At 41.1% G+C, this 25,712-nt stretch overlaps 1 protein-coding gene across 1 annotated transcript in view; it reads left to right on the top strand.

Annotated features, from left to right (window-relative positions):
- csmd2 (CUB and Sushi multiple domains 2) overlaps nucleotides 1-25,406 on the top strand; it is a 241,166-nt gene extending 215,760 nt beyond the window's left edge. The window contains 17 exon segments of the mRNA XM_084379183.1: nucleotides 640-813; nucleotides 4,395-4,583; nucleotides 4,828-5,001; nucleotides 6,159-6,341; nucleotides 10,479-10,655; nucleotides 12,374-12,553; nucleotides 12,915-13,088; nucleotides 13,280-13,453; nucleotides 15,181-15,254; nucleotides 16,352-16,463; nucleotides 16,740-16,919; nucleotides 18,335-18,400; nucleotides 18,643-18,804; nucleotides 20,841-20,953; nucleotides 21,558-21,645; nucleotides 24,103-24,235; nucleotides 25,101-25,406. Coding sequence (XP_084235309.1) covers nucleotides 640-813; nucleotides 4,395-4,583; nucleotides 4,828-5,001; nucleotides 6,159-6,341; nucleotides 10,479-10,655; nucleotides 12,374-12,553; nucleotides 12,915-13,088; nucleotides 13,280-13,453; nucleotides 15,181-15,254; nucleotides 16,352-16,463; nucleotides 16,740-16,919; nucleotides 18,335-18,400; nucleotides 18,643-18,804; nucleotides 20,841-20,953; nucleotides 21,558-21,645; nucleotides 24,103-24,235; nucleotides 25,101-25,260 — 2,513 coding nt within the window. The 3' untranslated portion in view covers nucleotides 25,261-25,406.
- The last annotated feature ends 306 nt before the right edge of the window (nucleotides 25,407-25,712 follow it).

The raw sequence follows: 25,712 nt of genomic DNA, 5'->3' as shown, positions 1-25,712 counted from the left end.
TTAAAGCTATTGGTTCTTCAAAACTTCTTCGAACAGTGTAGGGCCCCACACTGAAATTTTCTACTAGTAGAAACACAGGTGAGGTAGGTAGCCTCACCAAAAAGAAACAAAATCCCAAAACATCAAAGTTGCTTCTTTCTCAGATTAAAAGTGTTGCTGATCAATTATTTGTAATAAGTGCATATATTACCTTGGGATGATCCTAATAAGCTACCAGCCGCCAATTCAGCTTGATTAGTATGAAACCCTCTGGTACTGATCACCAATTTATTAAAGTTATTCAACATTTTTACAGCAAGCTCCTGCACAATCTGATGCATAACATAAAGTGCGAAAACCACTTTTGTCTCATGTTAACCATGACATTTTCAATGAAATGGCAGTTACCCCACAATATTGCACTGTATTCTTTTATAATACTGCTCATTTTACAAGACTTGTTTTAAAACAAAAAAGAGACATGCACCTGCAGCAGGGCCTCTGGCTTTGGAGATTGGATCACTACTCAGCATCGACCTTCAGTGTTGTGTCTATACAGCTTTGTTGTTGTTGTGACATTAGTGATTCAGGTGTTTGATATTAAACAGAGTTCATTAAACTGTTCCGCATGTGTGTAATTTTCTCCTTTGGCTTTCCCAGCCATCACATGTGGTCATCCTGGCAACCCTACCTTCGGAATGACCCAGGGAACCCAGTTCAACTTAAATGACGCTGTGCGCTTTGTCTGCAACACCGGATATGTTCTGCAGGGTGCTGTAAAATCTGCCTGCCAGGCCAATGGGCAGTGGAGCAACGCCCTCCCCAGGTGTAAAAGTAAGTGTCAACTGGATGCCAAAGCTTATCAGTCAATGCATCTATGATTTGTGGACAACCTCATGCCTTTAAATGAATGAAAGGATAAATTCAAATGGGCAGCACAGATTGGAAATATGTGCCTGATCCTGTCAGGAGGCAGTAAATTGTTTTTAAAAAGCAATTTCAGGCCACAAAGTTGTGCAATTTGTCAAGTGAGCGAGCAAATTACTAATATGAGAGAACACTTTATCAAATAATTTTCTCCTGACACCTCCATAATTTCAAAATCTGTAAGTTCATACATATTATACAAATTCACTCCCAATTCCAAAGAAGTTGGGACACCGTGTGATAATTTTCTAATCTTTTCTGACATATAATCAATTAAAAACAGTACAAAAACAATATATTTAATGTTTTAGCTGATCAACGCTTTGTAAATATATGCTTATCCTGAATTTGATGCCAGGTTGTCCCAAGTTGGGACAGAGGCAACAGCAGACTGAGAAAGTTGTGGAATGTTCAAAAATCACCTGTTTGGAACATTCCACAGGTAAACAGGTTCATTGGTAACAGGTGAAAGTATCATGTTCGGGTTTAAAAGGGGCTTCCTCAAAAAGCCACGTGGAGTGAGGTTCACCACTTTGTAGAACACATGATTGTATAGAGGATATTGCTACATGGGCTCAGGGACACTGACTGATGTTGTCAAAAACTGTATCAGTGTGGCTCTCTTCTTGAGTTCTCATCCATTTGTGTGGGTAGGTATTAAATTACCTATTGTAATGTGCAAGGTCGTATCTTGTGTGACCAAAGATGACCCCAATCACAGAGAGAGCGGAGATGAAGCTCAGAGACACCCGGAGGGAGGAAGAGTTTAAACGATGCATATTAGGGGAAATTGAAATGAAAAACCAAAGAGAAGCCTGGATTATTTAATTACCATGGTCTCAACTACATGGTCCATGGAGGTTCCGGATAATATTTACATTTGATGTTATTTCCTCTTAGCCTAGCTACCTCTGCTGCACCCTAAGGCTCACCTGTCTGTCAGGGAAACAAACTTGGTTAATAACCATGCAGAAGCAGCCAAAAACAATCACAGGGTCCTTGAGCTCGTATGAAAGACAGCAGCCTTTGGAGACCCGCACCCCGGCTTTTGCTCAGAATAAGAAGTACCCTGCTCTGCTTTGAATAAGCGAGGCAAGGACTTTTAATTTGGCAGTGTTTTTGCGACAAGCGATGTATCTCGTCGCCCACGTCTGTCTCTAAGTCCCCACTAACTGAGGGCTTTGTGACAGGCACAGAAAGGGCGCTCGCAAGGTCGAGCCCTGAATGTGACAAGGCAGTGACAGAACCGGTGACGGATTGACTTATGAGTTTGTTTTAAATGAGGAGAGAAAGGATTTGGCCTTTTTTTTTTTTTAGACATCTATGAAGGGATGAGGAGGTTACAAGTCTCACAGGAATATTTCTTCAGCTGTTAAAAAAAGAAGAAGTGCATTTGGCTGCTGCATGCATAAGCAGGCAAGATTTTCTCCCAGACATACGCCTTAAATCTCTTCGCTCCCGTAGTGACATCATATTAGCATTGGCCTTGTTTCCATGCAGATGCTGAGATGCGTTTTCTGTGAGCCTCTGTATGTGTGTGTGCATGGGTGTGGGCGTCTGTTCTGATGGCACATTATCCCCACTGTTGATGCTGAGACATAAGTAGCTTAGAGGTCTTTTTGTCAATCAGATTTATCACCTTAATTATAGCATTCGAGACGTATTTGGTGAGGTGTGCTCTGCTGCCTGCCATGTACTTCCTCCCTGAGTTAAAAAGTGTAAGTGCTGTGATGACATCCACTTCATCCACCTCACCTTAGCCTTAGCTAAGCCGAAACATCTGCTTTTCTTTCGGAGGGAGAGAGAGCAGCCAATAGATACAGAAGGCAGCAAAAAGAAAAAGGTGAGGGTGGGGCAGGAGTCCGTCAGACAAAGCTTATGATTTTCACAGTCCAGATTTTAACTACAAAAGTCTGTAGGTTCCATCAATAATGCGGGGAGCAGGAGAGCACTGCCGGCCCAGCCAGTCTCCTATCCCTCTCTAATCACCACCAATTTGAGTCACAGCAACAGAGCCACAACACCACCTTCGTTGGATGACTCGTGTGTGTTTATTTGTCTTTCAGCGATAAAAAGGGAAGAGACACTGGACAGGGAAAAAAAACACACTCTGACACACCACTTACAGGGCCGTTACTTGGCAGGAGACCAAGAGGAGGAGAGGGTGACCGGGGTCCCCGCTTCTGAGTGGAACAGAGATGAATTACCTCGCCCTTCTTCCCCTCTCACTTTTATTCTTCGTTTCCCTTTCATCCTTTCACTTCCTCTCTCCCTACCCACTGGGCCACACACACAAATTTACCAGGAGGTCAGTCGTTTTTAGATGACTGTTGGATCGCTTTTGAGCCCCAATTGCCCGAGCACATTTTTTCAAAGCTGAATTTCCGAGCCTGGAAAATCTCGTGCTGTAGCAGCTCCACCGCTTCAAATACACTTTGTAGTGTTATTATGCGGGAAGTTGTAAATGATGGCGCCACGGGTCAGCGCTCTACAGGAAGGAATACATTATAATAGGTATTTTGGGGGTGATTTAGCTGTGCTGGCCAGCTCGGGAGCATGAAAATGAGCGAGCTTTTAGGAACATTAGCATACAATGGGTTCATTTTGGCTGTGGCAAAGGCACACTCATGAGGCGAGACTGGCAAGGCAAACTGGGGCATAATGGCTGCGTGGGCACTCTCAGGCAGTGTTTTAGAAGCCATTAGAGTTTTGGCATCATAGTACACATTTAGTTGTGCTTCACAGTATAAACTAGACAGCAACTGTTAGTCAGTGTGCTCAGACTTTGTTGAAACAGTGTAAGGTTTGGTTTGTGTCTTGTATCTGAGACACCAAAGATGAATTGGTCCTGGTGGCAGTCATAGCCTGACATTCTGTCATGAATTTTAATATATTCTGCACCATCAGGGCCCCCTTCCTCTCTAACTCTGTACAGCACCCCCCTTGCTGTCCCTCGCTCCTCACTCATCCCTCATTCTTCCTTTCCCTAACTCCCTCCATCTGGTGTTAAACTGACATGGTGCCTCTTCTCCTGTGAGCTCCCCCATCCATCACCATCTCTGCACCACAGCGGCCAGCAGGAGACTGGCTCTAATGAAGCAAATGTTTATTTCCGGAGTCTGCCTCCTACCTCATTTGGATTGGGATGGATGGATGGATGCTGGATGGCTGGAAGTAGAAGCTGAGGAAAGGAATGGACAGAGACAGAAAAGAAAAGCAAGAGAAATATCACTGCGGGTAAAATAGTAAAATGTTCACGGTCTGTGATGCAGTCAATATTAAAATATAGTTTATTACGGTAATAAGACAAACAAAAACACCTCACTTGTCGTTCTTGTCATTTAAAACATCTAAATTTAGTGATCAAAGATACAAAGGTTCTAATATTAAAAACAAATGTACAAATGTAAAATTGAACCTCAAACGCTTACACATCATTTTCTCTCCGGCTCCGTCACCCTTTTCCCCTCTCTGCATCCCTTTTCCAGTTGTCAACTGCACAGAGCCAGGCCATGTAGAGAACAGCATCAGGCAGGTACTGCCCAGCGGGCCACATCGCTACAGCTTCCAGACCACTGTGTCGTACCGCTGTAACCCAGGCTACTACCTGCTGGGCACCAGCTCCATCTCCTGTCAGGGGGACGGTACCTGGGATCGCTCCCTGCCCAAGTGCCTGTGTGAGTACCTCAGGGTTTGGTTGTAAGGGCTGCTGCTTGTATAATTTTTGTATATACTGAAAAAGAAGATGGAAGAACACAACACAAATGCAATGTCACCCTACATAAGAAGACTGTTCGTGTTGCTAAAAGAAAGCAGTATATTCCAAATGTGCTGTATTTATCATTCTTCACTGTTGGCCTTGCAGCAGTTCATTGGTTTTCATTGGTCTCTCTCTTTCATCTCTCTGCTCTGATTGGACAGTGGTGCTCTGTGACCGCCCCAGCATGCCTCCCTACGCCCAGATCTCAGGCGATCGTCGGACAGTGGGCTCAGTCATCCGCTACAGCTGCATGGGCCAGCGTACTATCATAGGCAACACAACACGAATGTGCCAGCTGGACGGCCAGTGGAGCGGCTCGCCGCCACACTGCTCTGGTATGGAAAACTACACCCAGATTGACTGTGTGACGGTCGGAAGGATAAAACTCAAGATAACCCTCTTTTGTGAAAGCTTTACATCTTAATGTTCAAGATGAACTTCAGTTATAAGATTGTAACAAGCACATTCGAACTTTGAAACTTTGTGCTGCTCTAGCCCTTCTCATCATCCCTTGTTTAGCTTCCTGCTTGTAATACTTTATTAATTCAGATGTATTATCAGCACCCAGTCACACCAATGCCCTCATAATGCCAGGCCAACAAATAAAAGGTTTGGGTGGCAGCTGTTAGCAAAGTAGGTGGACCAAAGATGGAGCTCAAGGGCAAAGTGAGTGTCCTCCATAAAACCTGCTTTAATCTGCTCCTATCAGGCTAAGGAACATGGCCGCCCACACCTCAGCTGGGTTATGAAGCACTATAAAGACATGAGCCCCCATAGACTGTCTTCCTTTACAGCGATATGCTTCACGACATCTAGTATACCTCATACACATGAGTAAGGCCTTGGGGGTGTTTTCATATGCAAATATGCATAGGCACATTCACAAAGATGTGATAGAAACATGCAAAGACAGAAAGTGGCAGAAATACATAGACTAGTGCACACACAAGCCAACAGTAAAATAGCATGCTGACAGTTTAATGTTACAATTCATGACATTCATATACTGTATATCTCCGGGGATGGCTAGTATTCTCTAAACGGGCAATAAACACAACCTTTTTTTACAGATTTGCCTGGCTGTCTAGGCTATGTGCAGTTAAAGAGATTTTGACCAGCGCCTTGTAAAATGAGGAGCGAGAGCAGCATACAGCAGTACTAAACTGTTTGTGATTGTTTTAAATTGAGTACGTGGAATTATGAAGCAAAATATATGTCGGGATGTAATAAATAAATGAAAAATAGTTTGATATTGCACATTTACTGCCTGTTGAACATATAGACATAATGAACATGTATTTTAGAAGCTAATCACTCTTTAGGGAGTTGTATTATTTTCCTGTTGGATGGCAGTCGGGTGGAAGAAGGGGTCTGTGTTTCTGTTGAAATCCTGAAAAATCAAATTTTTATTGTTTTAATATGAAAACATCCCTCTTATGTTCTCCACATGAGCAATAGTGTCATTGTGAAAAATATTTTTCAAATTTTCCAGGCGATTCTGCCGGGCTTTGTGGAGATCCAGGTGTTCCTGTGCATGGTATCCGTCTGGGAGAAGAGTTTACAGTAGGCAGTGTTGTCCGCTTCAGCTGCGAGCCCGGCTACATGCTGAGGGGTTCACCAGAAAGAACTTGCCTGAACAACGGGACCTGGCTCGGCACCCAGCCTGAGTGTCATGGTAAGGAATACATGCATGTACTGAGTGTGTGTGTGTTTGCTGTCTACTCTGGCAAACATGGGATAGTAGGAGGTGATGATGGATCCCATTCATACAGCAGTATCAGACTGCTCAGAAAGTTTTTGCTAATGTGCCGCAAAAGTGATGCAGCCAATCGTCAGACTTTGGTTTCATGGGGATAAAAATGGATTTCGGCCTTGTTTCCTCATCCCTTCACCCTAAAATACGAGAGGGTTCATGGGAGTTCTGCCTTTAATGCACATGTGTTGCGTGTGCAAACCGACATGTCCTGTGGCTGTAGCTTTGGAAATATGAGATACTGAAATTGTTGCTTGTGGCTATCTTATCCTTACCTAACCTAAGTTTGAGCTGTGTATGCATACTGTACTTGGTTGTAAGTCAAGTATCTTCACAGTGGAGGTTGCACTCCATGATGTCTGTGCAATATCAGCAATTCTGTTTATGATTTTTATAGATAGAATTTCAGGGTGAGGAAGTGGATACATTTTGGGGTCTGGTGAGGTAGATAAGATCAATGGGTGGATTTTTGTGGCATCCAATCATCTGTGTTAAAGATGGAGCTGAGCTCCTAGGTAATGCTCTCAATTTAGCTGTCAATTTGGGATCCAGCTCTCACTTGTGTCTATGAGCTTTGGGTAGTGACCAAAAGAGTGAAACCCTTTAGGCACAGGGTGAGCAGCTTGGATATCAAGGAAGAGCCTTGAGTAGAACAGCTGCTCTTTTGCTTTGAAAGCAGCCAGTGGAGGTTGTTCAGGAATCACATCAGGATGCCCTCCTCAATGTACTGTGGAAGGTTCATGGACACGTCCAACTGGAAACCCTGAAGCAAGGCCCAGAAGACAATGGAGGGATTTTATATCCCATCTGGCCTGGGAAACCCCTTTGTATTCCTTGTGAAAAGCTGGAGGACTTCACTGGGGAAAACCATGTGTGGCCTACTGATTAAATTGCTACCTCTGCAACCCAAAGCTGGTTAACTGGTGGAAAATTAATGGATGGGTGGTCTGATGGACTGCTTAGGCGTAGTAGTGAATGAACACAATATTTGACCATCTAGTAACATGTAAAACAGCTGGAGAGTTATGATGTTCACTGTACTTCGAATTATGGGAATCGAGTTTATCACACATCTACATTTAATTTCAATAACTTATTTCTCTCGTCTTTTCTTTTTTGTAACCTTTTTTTCATTCCCTTTCTTTTTCCCTTTCTCACAATTTTTCTTTTGTTTAATTACTCCATCTGCATTTGTTTTACAAACCTTTGCATGCATATTTTTTTGTTATAATTTCTGGGGTAATAGACACCCATGATTTTCCTAAATTAGAGTTAGTTATGGCTTTAGTGAGTGTTTTAGAATGTGGTTGGTAACAAGTATTTATATGTAATTATCTCTACATTTTGATGTATTTTCAGGGCTAGCTGATCTCAACAAATCCCACCACTGAATTGCACATTTTAAGCTTCCATTCACTCAGACATTATTGATAATAATAAAGTTACAGTCACTGATTGTGTAAGTAGATGCTGTCTTTGCAACTGGAATGAATGACACAATGCAAATCTGCATGTGTGTGCAAATTTAAAACTGATTGACAGAAACCCAGGGCCACAACAGAGACTCTTAAGATTAAACAACATAAGGCTTTTAATTGTTGTCCTTGTGGAACATTGCATCCATTCTGCTGCTGACACATGAAAAGGCAGATTCTCTGAAAGTGTAATTTGCATCCGGTCGATATGCGTCTTAACGTCAAACACTTTCCAATATTATTGCTTAGACGGGCAAAGACATTACAAACAATTAAAACACTTGATGTAGTTCTTCTTGTCTCCTGTCAAACTAAACGGAGAATGTTAAGGTTGATATCAAGAGGTGATCTTGACACTTTAGTCTGCTACGCTTTGCTCTTGGGCTTTTTGTGTTTGTTTGTGTATTATAAACTCCATTTTTGATTGTGCCCAAACAGCCAGCATGTTGTGTCCAAGGTTTTGTACTCATCTCCCAGAAACACTCAAATAATTAAACCGTCCATAAAGTTCCAGTCTTTTTCCAACCCTTTTTTTTACTCTCTGTGAACACATAGCCTTTTCCCTCTTCCTTGTATACAGTGTTTTATTTCCAGAAGCTTCAGCGTGTCCCAGGCTGCTTTCACTTGTGCTCTTAACACCCCCTCCATGAACACACACACAAACACACAACCCCTCTTCACACATCACCACCTCCTCTCTCCCCTGCCTCACTCTGTCTCATTCCCTCTCTAGTGTGTGGTATGCCCACTAACCAAGGTTGCCCACCTGTTCTCAGTTGGCACTGACTTCAAGGGCCAGGCCACATCTGGTCATTATGGGAGGGTGAAGCCTGCTGGGCTCTAAGGGCCCGGGGCAAGCTGGAGACTGTAATGAACAGAACCATCGCTGGCGGTCGGACAGACACCAGGGGACTTTGTGAGCAAAGGATTTGCCCATCAAAGTTACTTATGAAGTCGGTTGCAGGGGAAGATGATGACAGGTGGATGAAGAACAGAGGGAAAGGGAAAACAAAAGAGTGAGGAACACATTTTGACAGATGAGTGAGTATAAGAATGTAGTAGAAAAACCAACCTGCAGTTTGTGTATTTTAGACAATAAGTCTCAGTAAAATACATGTGAATAACAGGATAAAAGTCTAGGACAAAGGGTTAAGTGTTTCATAAAAACTGAACCTTCGTCATTTCCAGAAAATACAAAAGCTTTTTGTTTGGCAGATGATTGCCTTCTATTGATGACTGATGAGAAGTTGTAGGTAAGTTTCAACAACTATTACTACACTGCTGGGTACAAGTATAACTAGTTTTAGGCATTTAGGTTGGCAGGAGGAAAAATGAAAGAAAGTAAGAGTGGTTAGTTTATTGACCTTTCACCAATATCACAGGTTCATTAAGATATTTGCCATTAACATTTTTTAGCTCCTCGTCAACACATTAATACTAAAAGAAGACAAGGCAAAATTTAACATTTACAAGCCTTAATCTCATATAAATATATATTTATATATATATATATATATATATATATATATTTATATATATATATATATAGATATATATATATATATATATATATATATATATATATATATATATATTTATATATATATATATATATATAGATATATATAAAAATCACATATAGACAATTGATGATCACCTGTATTTCTCAGTTCAGCATTTTGGAATAATATAATATTTATATATAATATAATGTCCTCCAGGGGGGTTGTTGAAGTTGGTCTTGAGCGTCTCAAGTCAAGACACGGTTGAGTGCATCTCTCAGCTAGAGTACCAAATCTAGAAGCCCCTGGGTACCCTGAGTTTCTCTGGCCAAGTATAATTTTCAGGCCTGTTTCTGCTACCTTTTTAGCATTTCAGCCTAGTCTGCAGTCTAGGAACTTTGGTCAAATTTCTTTCTAAAAATGGTTTGATGAAGCAAAGGCTGCTATAGTACTGTGCCAGCACTGCTCTAAACTTGGACCCTTCTCCTCACTTCACCCCACACACATACAGACGGATTACAAATTAAAGGGAAGACTTAATATATGAATGGAGAAGAATACCAATCAATGTCTCTCTTGTGCTGTGGGGGGTATTTTACTGGCATGGTTTTGGTTTGCTTGTCCCCTCAGAGGGAAGGGTCACTGCAGATCAATGCAAAGTTTTTCTGAGTGATGATCATCCTGGATGGCAGTGCTGTCATCCACATGGTACAAGGGGTCACTGAATAATTTGAAGAGTATTAGAATGACGTGAATCCTATGCTATGGCCTTTGCAGCCACCAGATCTCAACCCCATTTAACACCTATAGGAGATTTCGGGCCCACATGTTAGGCAGCACTCTCCATCACCATCATCAAAATGCAAAATGAGGGAATATATTTTGGAAGACTGATGTTCGATTCCTCCATTTGTGTTCAAGGGACACAAATGGGACATGTGACCGCACATGGTGGCCCAAGAGCTTACTATGATTTCTTTTTTAGTCGCCCATCTGTAACTAACTAACACTTTCTCCTCTGGTCTCTCAGGAATTGAATATTACCTAATCTTTTTCTTCTACCCTCTCCTTTTCTTTTTAAGTGATATCCTGTGGAAACCCAGGAACACCAAGGAATGCCCAGATCCTGATCCACGATGGCCTGACGTTTTCCAGATCCATTACTTACGCCTGCAGGGAGGGCTACTACTCTACTGGCCTGCTTTCCCGACACTGCACTGTTAACGGCACCTGGACTGGCAACATGCCTGAGTGCTCTGGTAATTAACAGCTCTCACAGAGAAAGAAATTTAGTGCATCTATGTGTAGTGCTTAGCTTTTTGTCCATATTTGAATAGATGCTTTTTTGTTTATTGGCTTATAAACATGTCTGAGTTGTATACATGTCGGCCTCTCATGTTTGTTTGCATTTGAACACTAGATTAGACTCAATATTTTCATACATATTCAGCACTTAATACAGGTAAATAGGTAATATAATGTAAGATATTCAAAGTAACACAAGCAATGCAAGAAAAAATACATACAGCAGATATTGTTAGTGATGGATGACTCACTCAGTGACGCAGTAGGAGGAAGTTGGAGGCATGGTCCCCTCCTTACAGAGAGCCCTTTATCGTCACAAAAGACACACATCTGCTGTACAGAGCCAGGAGACCCTGGCAAATAGAGGTCACTGAAAGAACCAGTTTCTTCTGAATGGAGAGGATAAACCCGAAGCAGTGCCATTATGGATCTCAGACCTCAGTAATCCATAGGAATGAAAGGGTACATTTTGACGCACTTTGGTGGAAGGACATGTGAATGGGCGCACTTTTAGTTGAATGATTTCTACTGATGTGTAAAAAAGACTGTATGCTGAAAAGGAATTTACTTGACAGAGGTTTTGTGACAGTTTCCTCTCTCTCAATTTTAACTTGCTATAACTGAAATGTATACTCAATAAAACATTTTACTTAGCTTCCACAGTCTTGTCTACCAAGCCAGTTACAATCTACAAATACTGTTAGGCAAGAGGAGAAGTTATCTCATTGAATCACAGTCCTAGATGGTGATAAACTCTTTCCAGCCCAGTTTGATATGCAAGTGCTTGCTCAGTCAAGGGGAGACACTACATCTCCAAGATGCCTAGTTTCCTCACCCTATTGGGACTTTCACTGGGATGTTGATCATATGCGTTTAATATTGCGTTATTGTCCCAAGGCAACTTTCAACTTGTCCTTCCATGCCCTGGATTTTTTATCTTAGACTTTTACAACAGAGCAGAGCTACAATGCTGCTGAGTCACACAGTGGAACCCTCACTGTTGTTATTCAATCACACTGTTTTCCCCGCAGGATGTAAAAGTATAATCAAGGAGAAATGTGGTTCATTTTGGAGCTTCAGGGAGCTACTGTACAAGATTTATCACAAGATTTAGTCTCTCTGTAGTCTAAAAGCTCTCAACTCGGGACAGTCAAAGTACAAGGACAGTTCTTTGATATAAAACACTTGAAGTCAAACTGTCGGTGACGGTGATTGAAGATGAGAGGCTAGTAACTAATATTTTAAACATAAATTCAGTCTAAATATATTGTCCAAAAGTGGTTGTCCATAAATTAATGAAGTGATTATTACCTGCGAAGACACATCAGTGATGTTGCTTTTCAGATTGTTAAGTTTTGTTTGTGAGGTGAACTGCTTGGGTAAAGTGCATATAACAGTTCATTAACTCTGAGGCTCCATCCACTGTGCGATTTTAAATTGTTTGTTTACTTACTTGTACGTGTATTGAGTACATCAAATTTCATCAAAGCTCATCAAACAATATCGCTCAGACATGATGAGGTTACAAACTGTCAACTTTTTTCCTGTTTCATTAACCTAAACAAATGTCTTCATTATTGTCCCTGTACTCCACTACATCTGTTGTCATTGTCAAATTGTACTTGCCATTTTCATTTGTTCTCACTTTTTTTATCTTGTTGTGTGTCTGCAGTAATCAACTGTGGTGATCCTGGAGTGCCAGCCAATGGGGTGAGGTTGGGCAATGATTTCATCTACAACCACACAGTCAGTTTCCAGTGTTCTCCTGGTTTCACCATGGATGCTGACCGGGCGTCGACTCTCATCTGCACCAAGGACCGAACCTGGAATGGCACCAAACCTCTCTGCAAAGGTAAAGTTGTGTAGGATGATGTGAATTACAAAACGGTCATTAGATCAATCTAGACGATGGCATAGGCTAGAATGAGTTTTAGATATATTGTTTTTACAAGAGGACATTACATTCGGAAGCATGATTAGTGTTTATGGATCAGGCTTATAAGAGCTGACCAATCAGAGCAGACTAGGGTTTTTACGAGATGGGGGGCCTCATAGAGACGGGCACTAAAACGTAGCGTTCAGACAGAGAGTTAATAGAATGCTGCTTCAGTAGACAGTATGAGAAAAATAATAGGCTTTTTGAACTTAAAAGCATGTAAACATTTTTTTGTTGGCACCAAAACAAATATGAACCTGACTCTGTCTCCTTGTAGCAATTGTATGCGGTCCACCACCCACCATCCCTAACGGACAGGTTGTTGGTACAGACTTCACCTGGGGCTCTAGCATAAGCTACGCCTGCAACCAAGGTTACCAGCTGTCCCTGCCCACTGTGTTGACATGCCAAGGCAGCGGCAACTGGAGTGGAGAGAAACCCCAGTGCTTCCGTAAGTGGCACCACACTGGAATGCCTGATTGCATTACATGTCAATGATATGTTTCTGACATGTCTCACACCCCAGCATGTTTAATATGTATGTCTCTTGTGTGACATTCACCTTCCTTGGTTAGAATTTAATTAAAACACAACGTGGTTAGTAGGTCACCTCACATTTACCTCCTTCTTACATCTCTCCAGCTGTGTTCTGTGGAGACCCAGGGATGCCATCCCAGGGGAGGAGAGAGGACCGAGGGTTCACCTATCTCTCCTCTGTCTCCTTCTCCTGCTATCCTCCCCTCGTCCTGGTGGGCTCTACCAGGAGATATTGTCAATATGATGGCACCTGGAGTGGCACACAGCCCTCTTGCATAGGTAAGCTACTTGTTTGTTCCTCCTTTTACACTATAGGCTAGTATAGTATACCTAACATATTCAAACATATTGAATACAGTACTTGATGTAATCATCAGAGCAGTGACATGCAGGCAGGAGTGTGGATGTTGGATGGCCTGTGGCCTTTTTATAAGCAGAGCACAACACATTAAGTACTATATATTGTTACTTTCATGTAAGGCTTTATTACAAGTAACAATGTAAGAGAAGCCTCCCATTGACTGGCTTGCATCTGTCCCCTTAAGTTCTCTTTTGTAGTCCTGATTGCCTTTTGCAACCAATAAATAATGCATGCAGAAACATTTCACCCAGCTAACAAGCTGTATTGATTCTGTTTTTCTAGTCTGATCAGAAATTAATTAAAGTAACCCAGAATATTTATTTCACCTATTTCAAAATAACCACAGGTTTAGTCAATTTCTTCTTTACTGTGTAGACATAATTTGAAGAAACTGTAGTTTGTAGCGATGCTTAATTGCTCCTTGAGTCACTTTCACCAAATATATAACACGCAAGCTGCAATTCCAACATTGGATCAGTTCGTCTCAGTTCGTTAGTTTCGACATATTTCCCATGCAGGACCCATTGAGGACTCACAAATTCATCTGCAATGTGCAAGTGCAAGTGCCCTAGGGACATTGTGATGTTTGAATTGGTGTAAAATATGCACACATGGCAACAAATGACCCATTAACAGTTAGTTAAACATTAATTCATTATAGCAAAAGAGTTACCAGTAACTCCACTGCACTTGTAAAATTTATAAGCCACTATTATAACAGCCACAGTTGAAAAACCATACTGCCTAGAATGTGGGAAAGGCTATACTTAGATTCAGTCAAATTAAAATAAGCTACGGCCAAAACTGCTTCACATCTTCTCTTGTAACACGTGTTAGTTGCTGTAAATTCACTAAAAGGACCGGCTTCTTGTTCAACTTCTAGATTTGATGATGGCTGCACTGAGACTGTTAGAAACCTCTTACAAATGACAAGCTCCATTCATTTTGTAACATTCTTTGTACTCAAATGAGAAATGGTACTTGTCACCCTGGCCTATAGTCTTAGAAACTAAGATATAATGAAGGTGGTAAATCTGTGTAGTTTTGTGATGGTAAGAATTTAAACTGAATGGCGCGTCCTTACTTGTCCTGACTAATTGTAGGCTGCAAAGACAAAATGACAGTGATTTACTTTTGAAGGAACAATGTGCAAAATGTGCAGTTGACACATGAGTTGATCCATTTAGATGCATATGTTGTCAAGAGAAACATGATATATATGTAAAGAAGAAACACATTCTTGCAAAAGTGTTGCAACAGGGTGTGTAACTCATAAGGCCTGAAAGTTTGTCATTGTGTCATAAGCTGGTCTGAGCAGGGATAGAGAGTGGGTTCACATCACTAATAAAACACTTTGTAGGGTGTGTGTGTGTGTATGTGTGTGTGTGTGTGTGTGTGTGTGTGTGTGTGTGTGTGTGTGTGTGTGTGTGTGTGTGTGTGTCTACACGTGTATGTGCGCATTTTTTTCTGCATACAGTAATTTACGGCCTTCACTCCTCTAGTCAGTATTTCACACCAGAACTGTGAAAAATATACTTTCCCCACGCAGTCTCTAAGGTGATAAATCTATTTGTTGTGGGTGGCATGTTATATTAAATATTTTATTTAACTTTATTTTGTGTGCGCGTGTTTGTGTGTGTTTTAGATCCCAGTCACACGACCTGTGGAGACCCTAGCACTCCTCTCTTTGGAAATCAGAACAACAGTCAAGGCTACCAGGTGAGAATATGTGGTCACACAGGAAATTGAATTCATATATTGAACTAAAATCAGGTTGTATCTGATGTAGTTCCATGTGGTAGCACTGAAGACATAAAAATAAAGCTTGACATGTTTTTTCTTTATACCTATGTACCTTTACTACTGTATCATGCATTAGCCACGGTGTGGTCTACTAGATTGCAGCAATGACTACCTTAATATTGACAAGAAAGCACAGCACTGCTCAGCGCAGAGCCCTTTTTCCTCTGATATTATAATCATGTTAATAATGTTGAAACTGTATGCAACAGCATCAGGTGCTACTCACACGTTGAGGACAGCAAACTCCTGAGGGAAACAAGGAGACTGGAACACACCAATTGGTTTGCAGCCTATAATTGTGCAACCCGTTGTGCAAATCAATTAGTGTGCTGCAGTCCCCTCTCTTTTTTTCAACATGTTCTTGTTGGCTGAGAAGACTGTATTATACCCCACCATCTCAGTTAAACAAGGTGATTCATGAAGATTTAATAACTTGTGTCAGAAAAATTCATGTTTCTTTAAAATCATGGTCACTTACAGTAATCTATTCCGACCTGGCCATCACCATTGATTTGGTTTCCTGATAATTTGTCCAGAAGAAGAACTGCAACTAATGATTTTTTCCATTATTGATTCATCTGCTGATTATTTTTTAGATTCATCAGTTGATCATACTGTATGGAATTTCAAATGGAAAATAAGAAAATTCTCTCCACTGTGAAAATGGAACCAGACAACCAGACTTTAATTTTATTATTTATGTACAATTAACTGATTAACGTGATGGTTGCAGATTATTTTTCTGTCGACCGACTAAATGATTGATTAGCTAATCATTGCGGCTCTAGACAGAGGTTTCCATCTGCAACACCATGATGGTAACAGTAAAGTTAGTTTTAAGATGGTAAAAAGCCAAATTAATATGATTTTTTATCACCACACAAAAAAATTAATTATTTTAAAAATTAGATTAAACTGCTACTACTATGTATAAAATCGGCCTCCTGTTATGTACAGTGTGTATGCTGCTGGTCCGGTCCACATCCTGACATGCTTGTGTGTGTCTGTTACAGATCAGCAGCACTGTATTCTTCAGCTGTAGGAAGGGCTACTTACTGCAGGGCTCCATTTCTCGCACTTGTCTGCCCAACCTCACTTGGAGTGGTTTTCAACCTGAGTGCATTGGTAAGTACAGTCTGCTCATATTTCAAAAATATATGAATAGTGAAGTGGAAAACTGAACCTTGAACAAAGTTTGCTTTTCTGTAAATCTGTCGCTGACAAATCCCATATATGCTTACTTGACCCCACACCTTTACCTTACCTCTTTTTCCCTTTTTCTCTTCCACCACATTTCTTATCTGTTGCTCCTCTGATCCCCTTTCCCTGCACATCTCCCAACCCCACTTTAACCTGTCTCCTACTCCCTTCTTCTTTGGTCTCTTTAATCCATTTCTCCAGCACACCACTGCAGCCAGCCAGAGCTGCCAGCCCAGTCTGATGTGAGAGCCATTGAACTGCCATCTCTTGGCTACACGCTCATCTATACATGTCAGCCGGGATTCTACTTGGCCGGTGGATCAGAGCACAGGACCTGCAGGTCCGATGGGAGCTGGACAGGGAAACCACCTCTCTGTGCAGGTACAAACACGGTTATATTACATCCAGAAGGGAACATGGAGATATTAACTATGCAAAGACACGTAGCACCCATTTCACCTTTGCTGCTGCTTAATTTGTACATTTTGCACATACTGTAGATACATTCACCAGCCCTTGCAAGACTACAGACGTGTGTACATGGCCACCCACTTTCCCAGGGAAGCATGCAGATGTATTAAACACTTAAAATATTTGAACTTATACTTCTAATAAGCAGTTTCCATTAGCAGTCTTCACTGAAACCACAAGGGCCTGTACTGGCTCGGGATTCAGTGGTGACTCAGGTAGGGAAATTGGGAATTCAGCTAATGTTGATGAATAGCTCTGTTAACACTCGCTTATTCTCAGACACATGCCAGGCTAGGATGGCCCATCCATCACACAATTACATTGCATGGAATTACAGACACACACACACAGACTCAAGCACACACACACACGTGCAGACACACAGGCTTTAAAACATTAACAAGGGTGCAAAACCTGATTAGGCCAATGCATCCCATTGATTAGGTTAGCAGAAGTACCTCTTATAAATGGTGAGGCAGTGTTAACAAGGTCTAGCAGACAAATAGACTGCCATTAAGGCACCCCAAAGCATTAGGCCTAAATACATATAGGAAAAAAATAGAGTCATCTACACACAATTATCTAGGATAGACGAGTGCTAATGGGTTAAAGAGGGAGGTGAACTGGAGGGGGATATCCACGTGATGGATTCCATGCCAAGCTGAAATATAGAGGCTGATGGGTATTTTTAAGGCAGTGCCATTAAGAGTGAAGGAAAGAAAGAGAACTGGCCTTAGCGCATACAGGATATTAACAGCGCCTGTGGGCGCAGTGATGGAAGGGCAGCTCAAAAGACTGGCAGCTAATAAAGAACAAGGCTGTGGGAGTGTGCGCGCATGTGTGTTTGTTTGTGTCTGTATACATTCATCCGAGGTGATGTTTGTGCTCATAAACTACCATCAGTATACCTGTCTTTGTTTGTAGCGGCGTGTAAAGCCCTAGTCACTCTGTTTGTCCGTGTGGGTGTATGTTTACTACTGTGATGTAGTCCCGCGGCCCCGTGTGAGCAGTAAGGCATTATTAAAGTGCTTCCCCTGAAGCAGCCAAACTGTGTCTCTGACTTAGCCGTAGCCCCCAGAGGGACAGCCAGGCTGCTCTTCGAAAGCATGAGTCGAGTCCTGTCTCAGGCAGCCCCTCACTCTGGCCACCACAGGGCTTCTTAGTCGTGGAGGTAGACAGGAAGTGCTGATGGTGACATGGCCCTATTGTAATTACCCTGGAGCTGGTGTGTTTTACGAGAAAAGTGGATCTTTTATTTTTTATACTTCCTGAGGAGTACATTGTACCTGTTTAGAGGATTAACTTGTAAATGATTTTTTCTTCAGCTGATAATCGCCCAAGTGGAAAGAGCCCAGTGGGGACAGTACAGGAGCCACCCTCCAAGCTTCCTGGTAAGACAGGTCCTATAACTGATTGTTTGTTTTATCCTGTGTATGCAGTTCTCAGTGGGAATCTTGAGATTTTAGATCTGTACAGCAGATAGAAACCCTCCTCAAAAGTTGTTTAGTTGTGCTTTACTTTGATTCACTATCCAGCTTACCATCTTCATCAAAATGATAAATCCTGACACATGGCACTTTGTTCTGAGCAAAAACATACTTTCCTTGCCCCCTCCACTCTTCGTCTCTTTCAGTCCCTGGTGGTGTATTTGCCAAAAACTCTCTCTGGAGGGGATCCTATGAGTACCTGGGGAAAAAGCAGCCGGCTATGCTCAGCATCACTGCCTTTGAACCCTTCAGCAACCGTGTTAATGGGACACTTATCGACCACAGCGGAGTGGAACTCAAACTGGCCGGTTGGTATACCAAAACCAGAAGTCACAGACAAGACCTCACACATATACACACACACATGCACACACACACACACCCTGTATGACCATATCATCACATCAGAGATCCATTTCTCTGTTGGATGTTATCCAAGCAAATAATTGTCTGATAAATTCAAGTGCGGACAAGGAGCATGAAATCAGTGTGGTCCATTTATGAAGAAGATCATCTGCTGTTTCTGAATAGCAGACATTTTATTTTTTCCTCGTGGCATAATTGCTGTGCAGCTGTGGTCATTAAGACACAAATTTGCATCAGTAACGGCTTGGACACTTCACTCCTCTGTACCTGGATGCTATCAATCTTCATCACAGTGTAGTGAAAAATGGTTTCTACCGGTACAAATTGCCACACTCACCACCGAAAGTAATGTTGCTGAGTCATACTTAAAGGTTATTGTTGAGTTTGCACAAAAAATAAGTTAAATTGCATTATTTTAAAATCATTCAGTCGAATCTTCACAACAGTTTAACCTGTTAAGCCAGAGCGGAGCCCAATTGGGCTATTTTTTGAGCACCTACAGTAGGGTAACGTATAAGTGAAATATATAGTTTGGTACCTGAGAAATTTTAAATGGCACAGATGGTGCCAAAATGTGCCAAAATGTGTCAAAATGGCACATTTGGAGATTCTGCCTGAGTGCTCTGTACTAAAACCTCTCTAATCACTTTATTAGCATAAAAGCCGGCAGAGGTAATGGTCAGATGTTTTGCTATGGTTTGCTAGAGATTTGGAGCTGCAGCTGCATCATTCCTCAGGGATATTCATTCGAAAATTGTAATTTCTTTTATCAATCTTTCATTTATGCTGTATTCCAACTTAATTTACTCAGACCCAGTGACATATTTACTTCCACTTACACATCTGAACAAATATTTCAAGTTTTCCCTTTATTATGATCCCTTGATTATTCAAATAGACCTTGAAGTTGCAGAGATACACTCTGTTAATTATTGAGCAGAAAGAGTTAGGCTAGTTCTTAACAGGTTAAACAAAAACGTATTTTATCCCGCATTGGTCTCAGATAAACAATCTGGCCATTTTTGCTAACCTTTCATAGGCTAGTATATCATTCTTTCTTATAAGTGTCATCATATTCTATAGTCATGTAAATGTCAACAAAATCCATGAAAAAGATCCTGTGAACAGCCCCAGTGTTGTACAAAAACTATTAAAAGCATCAGTGAGTTACACTATTGTATTGAAACATTACTTCAGTATGAGAGACATGGTATTGTATTTGAGATAGATCATGGTATAGTATGCTGCTGTAAATATTCAGTAGTTCACCAAATCCATAGCATAGTCTTTTAATGGGATTCACTGTCAGTATCAAAAATATTACAAACTACATCTTTTAGTTATGTGTTACAACCTATAATCTGCCTTCCTCCGACCTGGACTAATACAGCAAGTGGAACATTGTTTCGTTTAAACTTTGCTAGGATTACATTATGCTGTGTCACAAATGAAACAAGACTTTTAAATAACCAGATTACATACATTCATTATGTATTTATTTATTATTTTTGAGACTTGGTACCATTCATTTTCCCTTGTGCTCTCACAAAGCGATCAGGGTCTTTATTTGTCTTCCGTGATACTCTTAGTTGCAACGTTCCACTGAAGTTAGCAAACATTAGGAAACCACAGTTTGAAATGCAATGTTTGCTTACAGATTTTATGTAAATCTGAACTAATGAATGAACACATCCTGGATGTTACCAGTTTGTGCTGGAATTTAAACCCTTATATTGCTGCTAAAGTTATACTTGTATTTGAGCTTCAGTCAAGCCTGAAGTGAGATGTTGTACCAACAAAGACAGGCTGCTAGACACTAAGGAAAGAGTGGAAGCCATGATTGGAGGATGAATCAGATGTTACTTTTGAATTGCTTTTGTATAAGCGTTACAGATCTCTATTACATAATCCTTTTCGGTTGGTCTAAGTGTGGGTGTTGCTCCAAAAGCTGAAAACACTTTTTGTTTTGTTCTTGTAGGCACATACAAGAGGGAGGAAGCTCAGCTGCTGCTACAGGTCCACCAGATCAGAGGCCCTGTGGAGATCTTTGTCAACAAGTTCAAAATAGACAACTGGGCCCTAGACGGACACGTAAGTGCACGACCCAGGGTCACGTTCAATACCTGCATCACACTCACACATACCAACACACACACACCCCTTAATTGTGAAATATGCACAAGCACACATACACACTAACCTTGTCACTCTGGGGAGATGGAGAGCCCACCAAGAGTTTTCTCTTTAATTAAAATGTCAGTTAAATCATTGCCTGGTAATCAGGACTCGACAGACCCCTCCCCTCCAGTCCTCTCTCCGATATTATCCCCCAACCCCAGGCACCTCAAATGCACGCACTCTCCAGATATAATTAAAAAAGCAGATCACGGTATATATGTATGTGCGGTTCACATGCATGTTTTCGCAAGCCTCACAGCACAGGAGTGTTTATGTACAAGCGTGTTGTGGAGTTTACCTCTTGTGTGTGTGCTGAGCGGCTGAGTGTGTTTATGTTTGTGCTCTTGAGCAGAAAAACGTCATATTAAATGTCAGCTATAAGAGCGCCTCTCAGCTCCTTTGACATGATATTTCATTTTCTGCGTGCACCAGCTGCTGACACTTTGATGATACGCTCCTTTGTAAAGACTGGATGTGACACATAAAGTGTCTGTCTTCCATTCCTCTCTCTCCCTAGGTGTCCTACATCTCCTCATCCAACTCCTTTGTGTACCAGGGATTTGTCAGAGGAAAAGGCTTTGGCCAATTTGGTCTCCAGAGACTGGGTGAGTGAGCTGACCACTTAGTTATAGAAACCACAGTGAGCCTGTGGCCCCATTGGGGATGACTCTGTCTGTGTTTTGTTTTTTTTCCCCCTGTCTGGATTTCTATCACAGAAATCTTTCACTTAAATTATGTGTAGTATCCTCAAGCTTAGCTGCAAGTGCTTTCACAGCAGTAATATGCTGTGCTGGATTTATCATTTATTTACTTTTACAAATGTGAAAACACTTTTGGAGGATGTGGCTGTGAATCCAGCGTGAAGAGGCAAACACAGTTCACAAACATGATTAATAGTCACAAAATGACATCCACACTCGCACATAACACAACACAACACAGCTAGACAAAATCTTTCCTCTGGGAGTTTGTGGGTAACGTGTTGATGCCTGTGGAGTCTTTGCCATATCAAGCAACCCCACTTCTCGCAGTTTTGATACAGTAAATATCAGCGATTCTCTGCTGCATGTCGTTCTTTGGTTCTTTCAGCGGATTCAGCTCTGCTGTCATAGGTATGGAAGATTTTTCTCCCAAAGGCTGCAGCTATCCATATATTCTGCTTCATGTTTGTGACCTAGAAATCTGAGCCATGTGATCCTCCTCGCTCTGATTTTTTGCTACATTTGGTATACAGGAAAAAATCTTTACATCCTGCCTCCATGGATCTGAATGGCTTCTGCAGTCAAGCAGATATGTGTGTGTGAGATGTTTTTCCCACATTTTGATGCATCTGCAACTGCAAACACTTTCCTATCCTCTTTGTGAACCAAATAAGGCAAACATGGAAGATAAATATAGAATATGCAGGGTTCTATCAACCTATGTTGATGTACACTCGAATTTTGAAGAAGCGATTGGAGAAAGATGGAAAATATTGGTTTACTACTGCCACCCACTGTTACAGTCCAGTTAAAAAAAGATCCATGCTATGTGTGAAAACACATTAATTAGTCTACTGTATGTAAAACATTAAAGGCAAATCAGAAAAAAAAATGCCATCATGTGCAGAAAGACAGATTTCTTTATCATCAATGTCAAGTTTTCTATAAACTCCACGTGTAGTTTCAATTATTAAACCTCGCATCAGTGGTGGTTAATTAAAAATAGTCTTTTTTTTTCCATGTAGCGGCTTAGCCGCTCACCAAGTGTCTGTGTTGTGGTTGGGATGCTATACATGAAAGAAAAACTGTTATGTTGTGTCACTTAATCTAAAATGTTCTACATTTAGATTTTTCATACCCTATTCCAAATGTGACACAGATTATCTAATCCATGCAAACAGTTAAGCAGATACACTAAAGCTAGTGCTGCTGCTTTTTTGCTTTTGCTAAGGCTGGTGATGATTTCACAGGAGTTCAGCAGCTTTTAAAAAGCAAAGCCCAGATTGGAGTGGCTTCCATATTGGCTGTAGGACAGACTGAAGAGCAGAAGTGCAGTTACAAAAACAGATCAGATATGAGCAGGAATTTGGAAGTTTAGACCAGTTTAGAATTAGTGTTAACGCAGATTGAGCGTGTGTATGTGCGGTGAAAGTTGTGTGAACGTAGCGAAAGTGGATGTGAAAATCTGCTGTAATGAGAGAGGTGCTTGAGCAGCAGGTGCAGAGCACTCCCCACCACCGCCACTCCGCCACAGCACACTGATTGAGCAAACAGCTCTTTATTAATACAGAAGAGTGGAGCTGGTGCCAGGGCATTCATGTGTATTTGTGTTTAAGTGTGTGTGAGGAAAAAGCGGATGTGAGTCTGGGAGGAGGGGTTGGACGTCTTGGAAACGATCCTCCTCAATTTGTTGAGGTGTTTGTGTTTTGTTTGAACTCGGCGGTGGCATAACTACGAGTGCAGTTTTGCCTGCTTGAGTGTGTTTGTGCATCCGTTTTTGTGTGCTCATGCTCAGACAGCAGGGGGTTGATTGGCAAATACCACAAAACCCACTAATTAAATTCCTTCTTGTTTGTCACTCGTCCTTTATTGGAGCTTTTTTGGCATTCTGTGGCAAACAGGTGGGCTGTCACTTCTGCACTGTTGCTGTTGCACACACAAACACCACCATAAATTACAGAATGAATCTGAAATGACTTAATAGCTGTCGGCCTTTGATGTTAGTAATTAAGAGTCATTGTTAGGATAATGGAATTTGACGTTCCCAGGGGGGAAAATGAAAATAAAGCATTGCAATAAAGTTAAAAAAAAAAAAGTCACTTATGTGCTCAGTCGATTATGTATAAATGGAGCCTTCCTGTCAGGCCTCTTCAGCTAATACAATTCTTATAGCTTCACTCTGCTCCTGTTTATTTGCTTTTATATTTTATCACACATTCTTGACAGGAGGCAATCATTTCCCTTTTATGTCCCTTAGTTGTGTAATTTGTGTTATTTGATTATAATATCTGCTGCTGAAGTCATATTGTACTGAAGTGATGCTAAAGCAAAGCCTCAATGTCTCATCTCGTTTTCCTCCAGAGAGTTTAGACCCCGGCAGAGACAACCCAGGCTACAACTTTGCGTCCAACAGCAGTTCAGTGGCAGCAGCCATCCTAGTGCCTTTTATAGCCATGATCATTGCAGGCTTCGCTCTGTACCTCTACAAACACAGGTAAGGGTCACACCATTGATATATTTTCCCATTCTTATCATCTACAGGTAATAACAATAACATTACCCTTTGTATTGTTGTTTTTGTTGTGTTGTTGAAATTTAAATGCCTCTGTAAAGATAGCTGCTTCAAATTAGAATCTCACTTATTTCTCTTGAAAGTCTTGAATAAGGCATATGTTGACCTCGAGAAAATCGTCATCTGTGATATGGAGAGAACACGTCCCTCCCTCCCTCGCCTAGAAAACTAATTGGTTCATAACAGTGAGACACAGTGAAGTAGTCAGCTGCTCGATACAGTGGGTGACTGAGCGAGTGCTGAAGAATAAGTGAGCGAGCTCAATTTGCACATGGAAATCTCACAGTGCTGATGTGACTATTAATAATATGCTGTACCAGTACAAATCAATATAGCTAAATCCATATTGACCAGTTAGTCGATTTATCAGTCAGTCGATCGACAGAAAACTAATTGGCAAAATGCTGAAAACTAATTATTGGTTTAAGTTATTAATTCAGTAAAACTGCCAAACATTTGCTTGTTGCAGCCTCTCCATTGTGATCATAAATTGATCTTTCTGCTATTTTATATCATTTTAAATGTAGTATTTATGTGTTCTGTATTGTTGGTCAGACAAACTTGGCAATCAAATTAGAAATTAAATAACTGACCTTGAATGTTTCACTATTTGCATATTTGACAATAAATCAATGAATCAAAAAATGAATCAATAATGAAAATAATTGTTAGTTGCGGCCTTAATCCATATTATGACACGTCTTTGCTGTGTATTTGATAGAATGTTTGGTCGAACCTTTTCGTGAACCGATCTCCCTGTTAATTATATCGATGCGTCTCATTTCAGAAGAAGACCCAAAGTCCCCTTCAATGGTTACGTGGGCCATGAGAACACTAATGGACGAGCTACGTTTGAGAATCCAATGTACGACCGCAACATCCAGCCCACTGACATCATGGCCAACGAGACAGAGTTCACAGTCAGCACAGTGTGCACAGCTGTATAGCAACTGCTTTCCTCCACAGGTGAGAATCATAAAGTAAGGACTCTAGCTCAAGCTTGAGGCATCCTTGGCTCCACATTTCTCTGAAAGTAAATGAGGTTCTCACCTTGTGGAGAGCTTCAGCTAATCACACATACAAGGCATCAAAAGTGCTGAAGCAACAAGACACAGATTCTCAGCATCCAGCTCCAAACGAAACCTTTTACACCATCCCCATAGAATTTTCTGAGGAGAGAATAATCTGATTGTTTTTTTTCTGCTGCGTTTCCTTTGATCTGTATCTCTTGTATTAATGAATTTCATTTGGTTTGTTTACACTTTATTGAAAAAGATAGAATATGTGCGTTTTTATTCATTTTTTAACACTGACCAGAATATTCCATTAATGCTTTTATCTTCTGTCTTTTTCCCTCATCACTGTATCCATTGCTTACCTTTTCTTCTTTGTTTATTTC

Source organism: Pagrus pagrus (assembly GCF_965226575.1).
Source record: "Pagrus pagrus genome assembly, chromosome: 17".
Taxonomy (NCBI): Eukaryota; Metazoa; Chordata; class Actinopteri; order Spariformes; family Sparidae; genus Pagrus; species Pagrus pagrus.
Note: the sequence above shows the minus strand (reverse complement) of the source record. Positions and strands in the feature narration are given on the sequence as shown.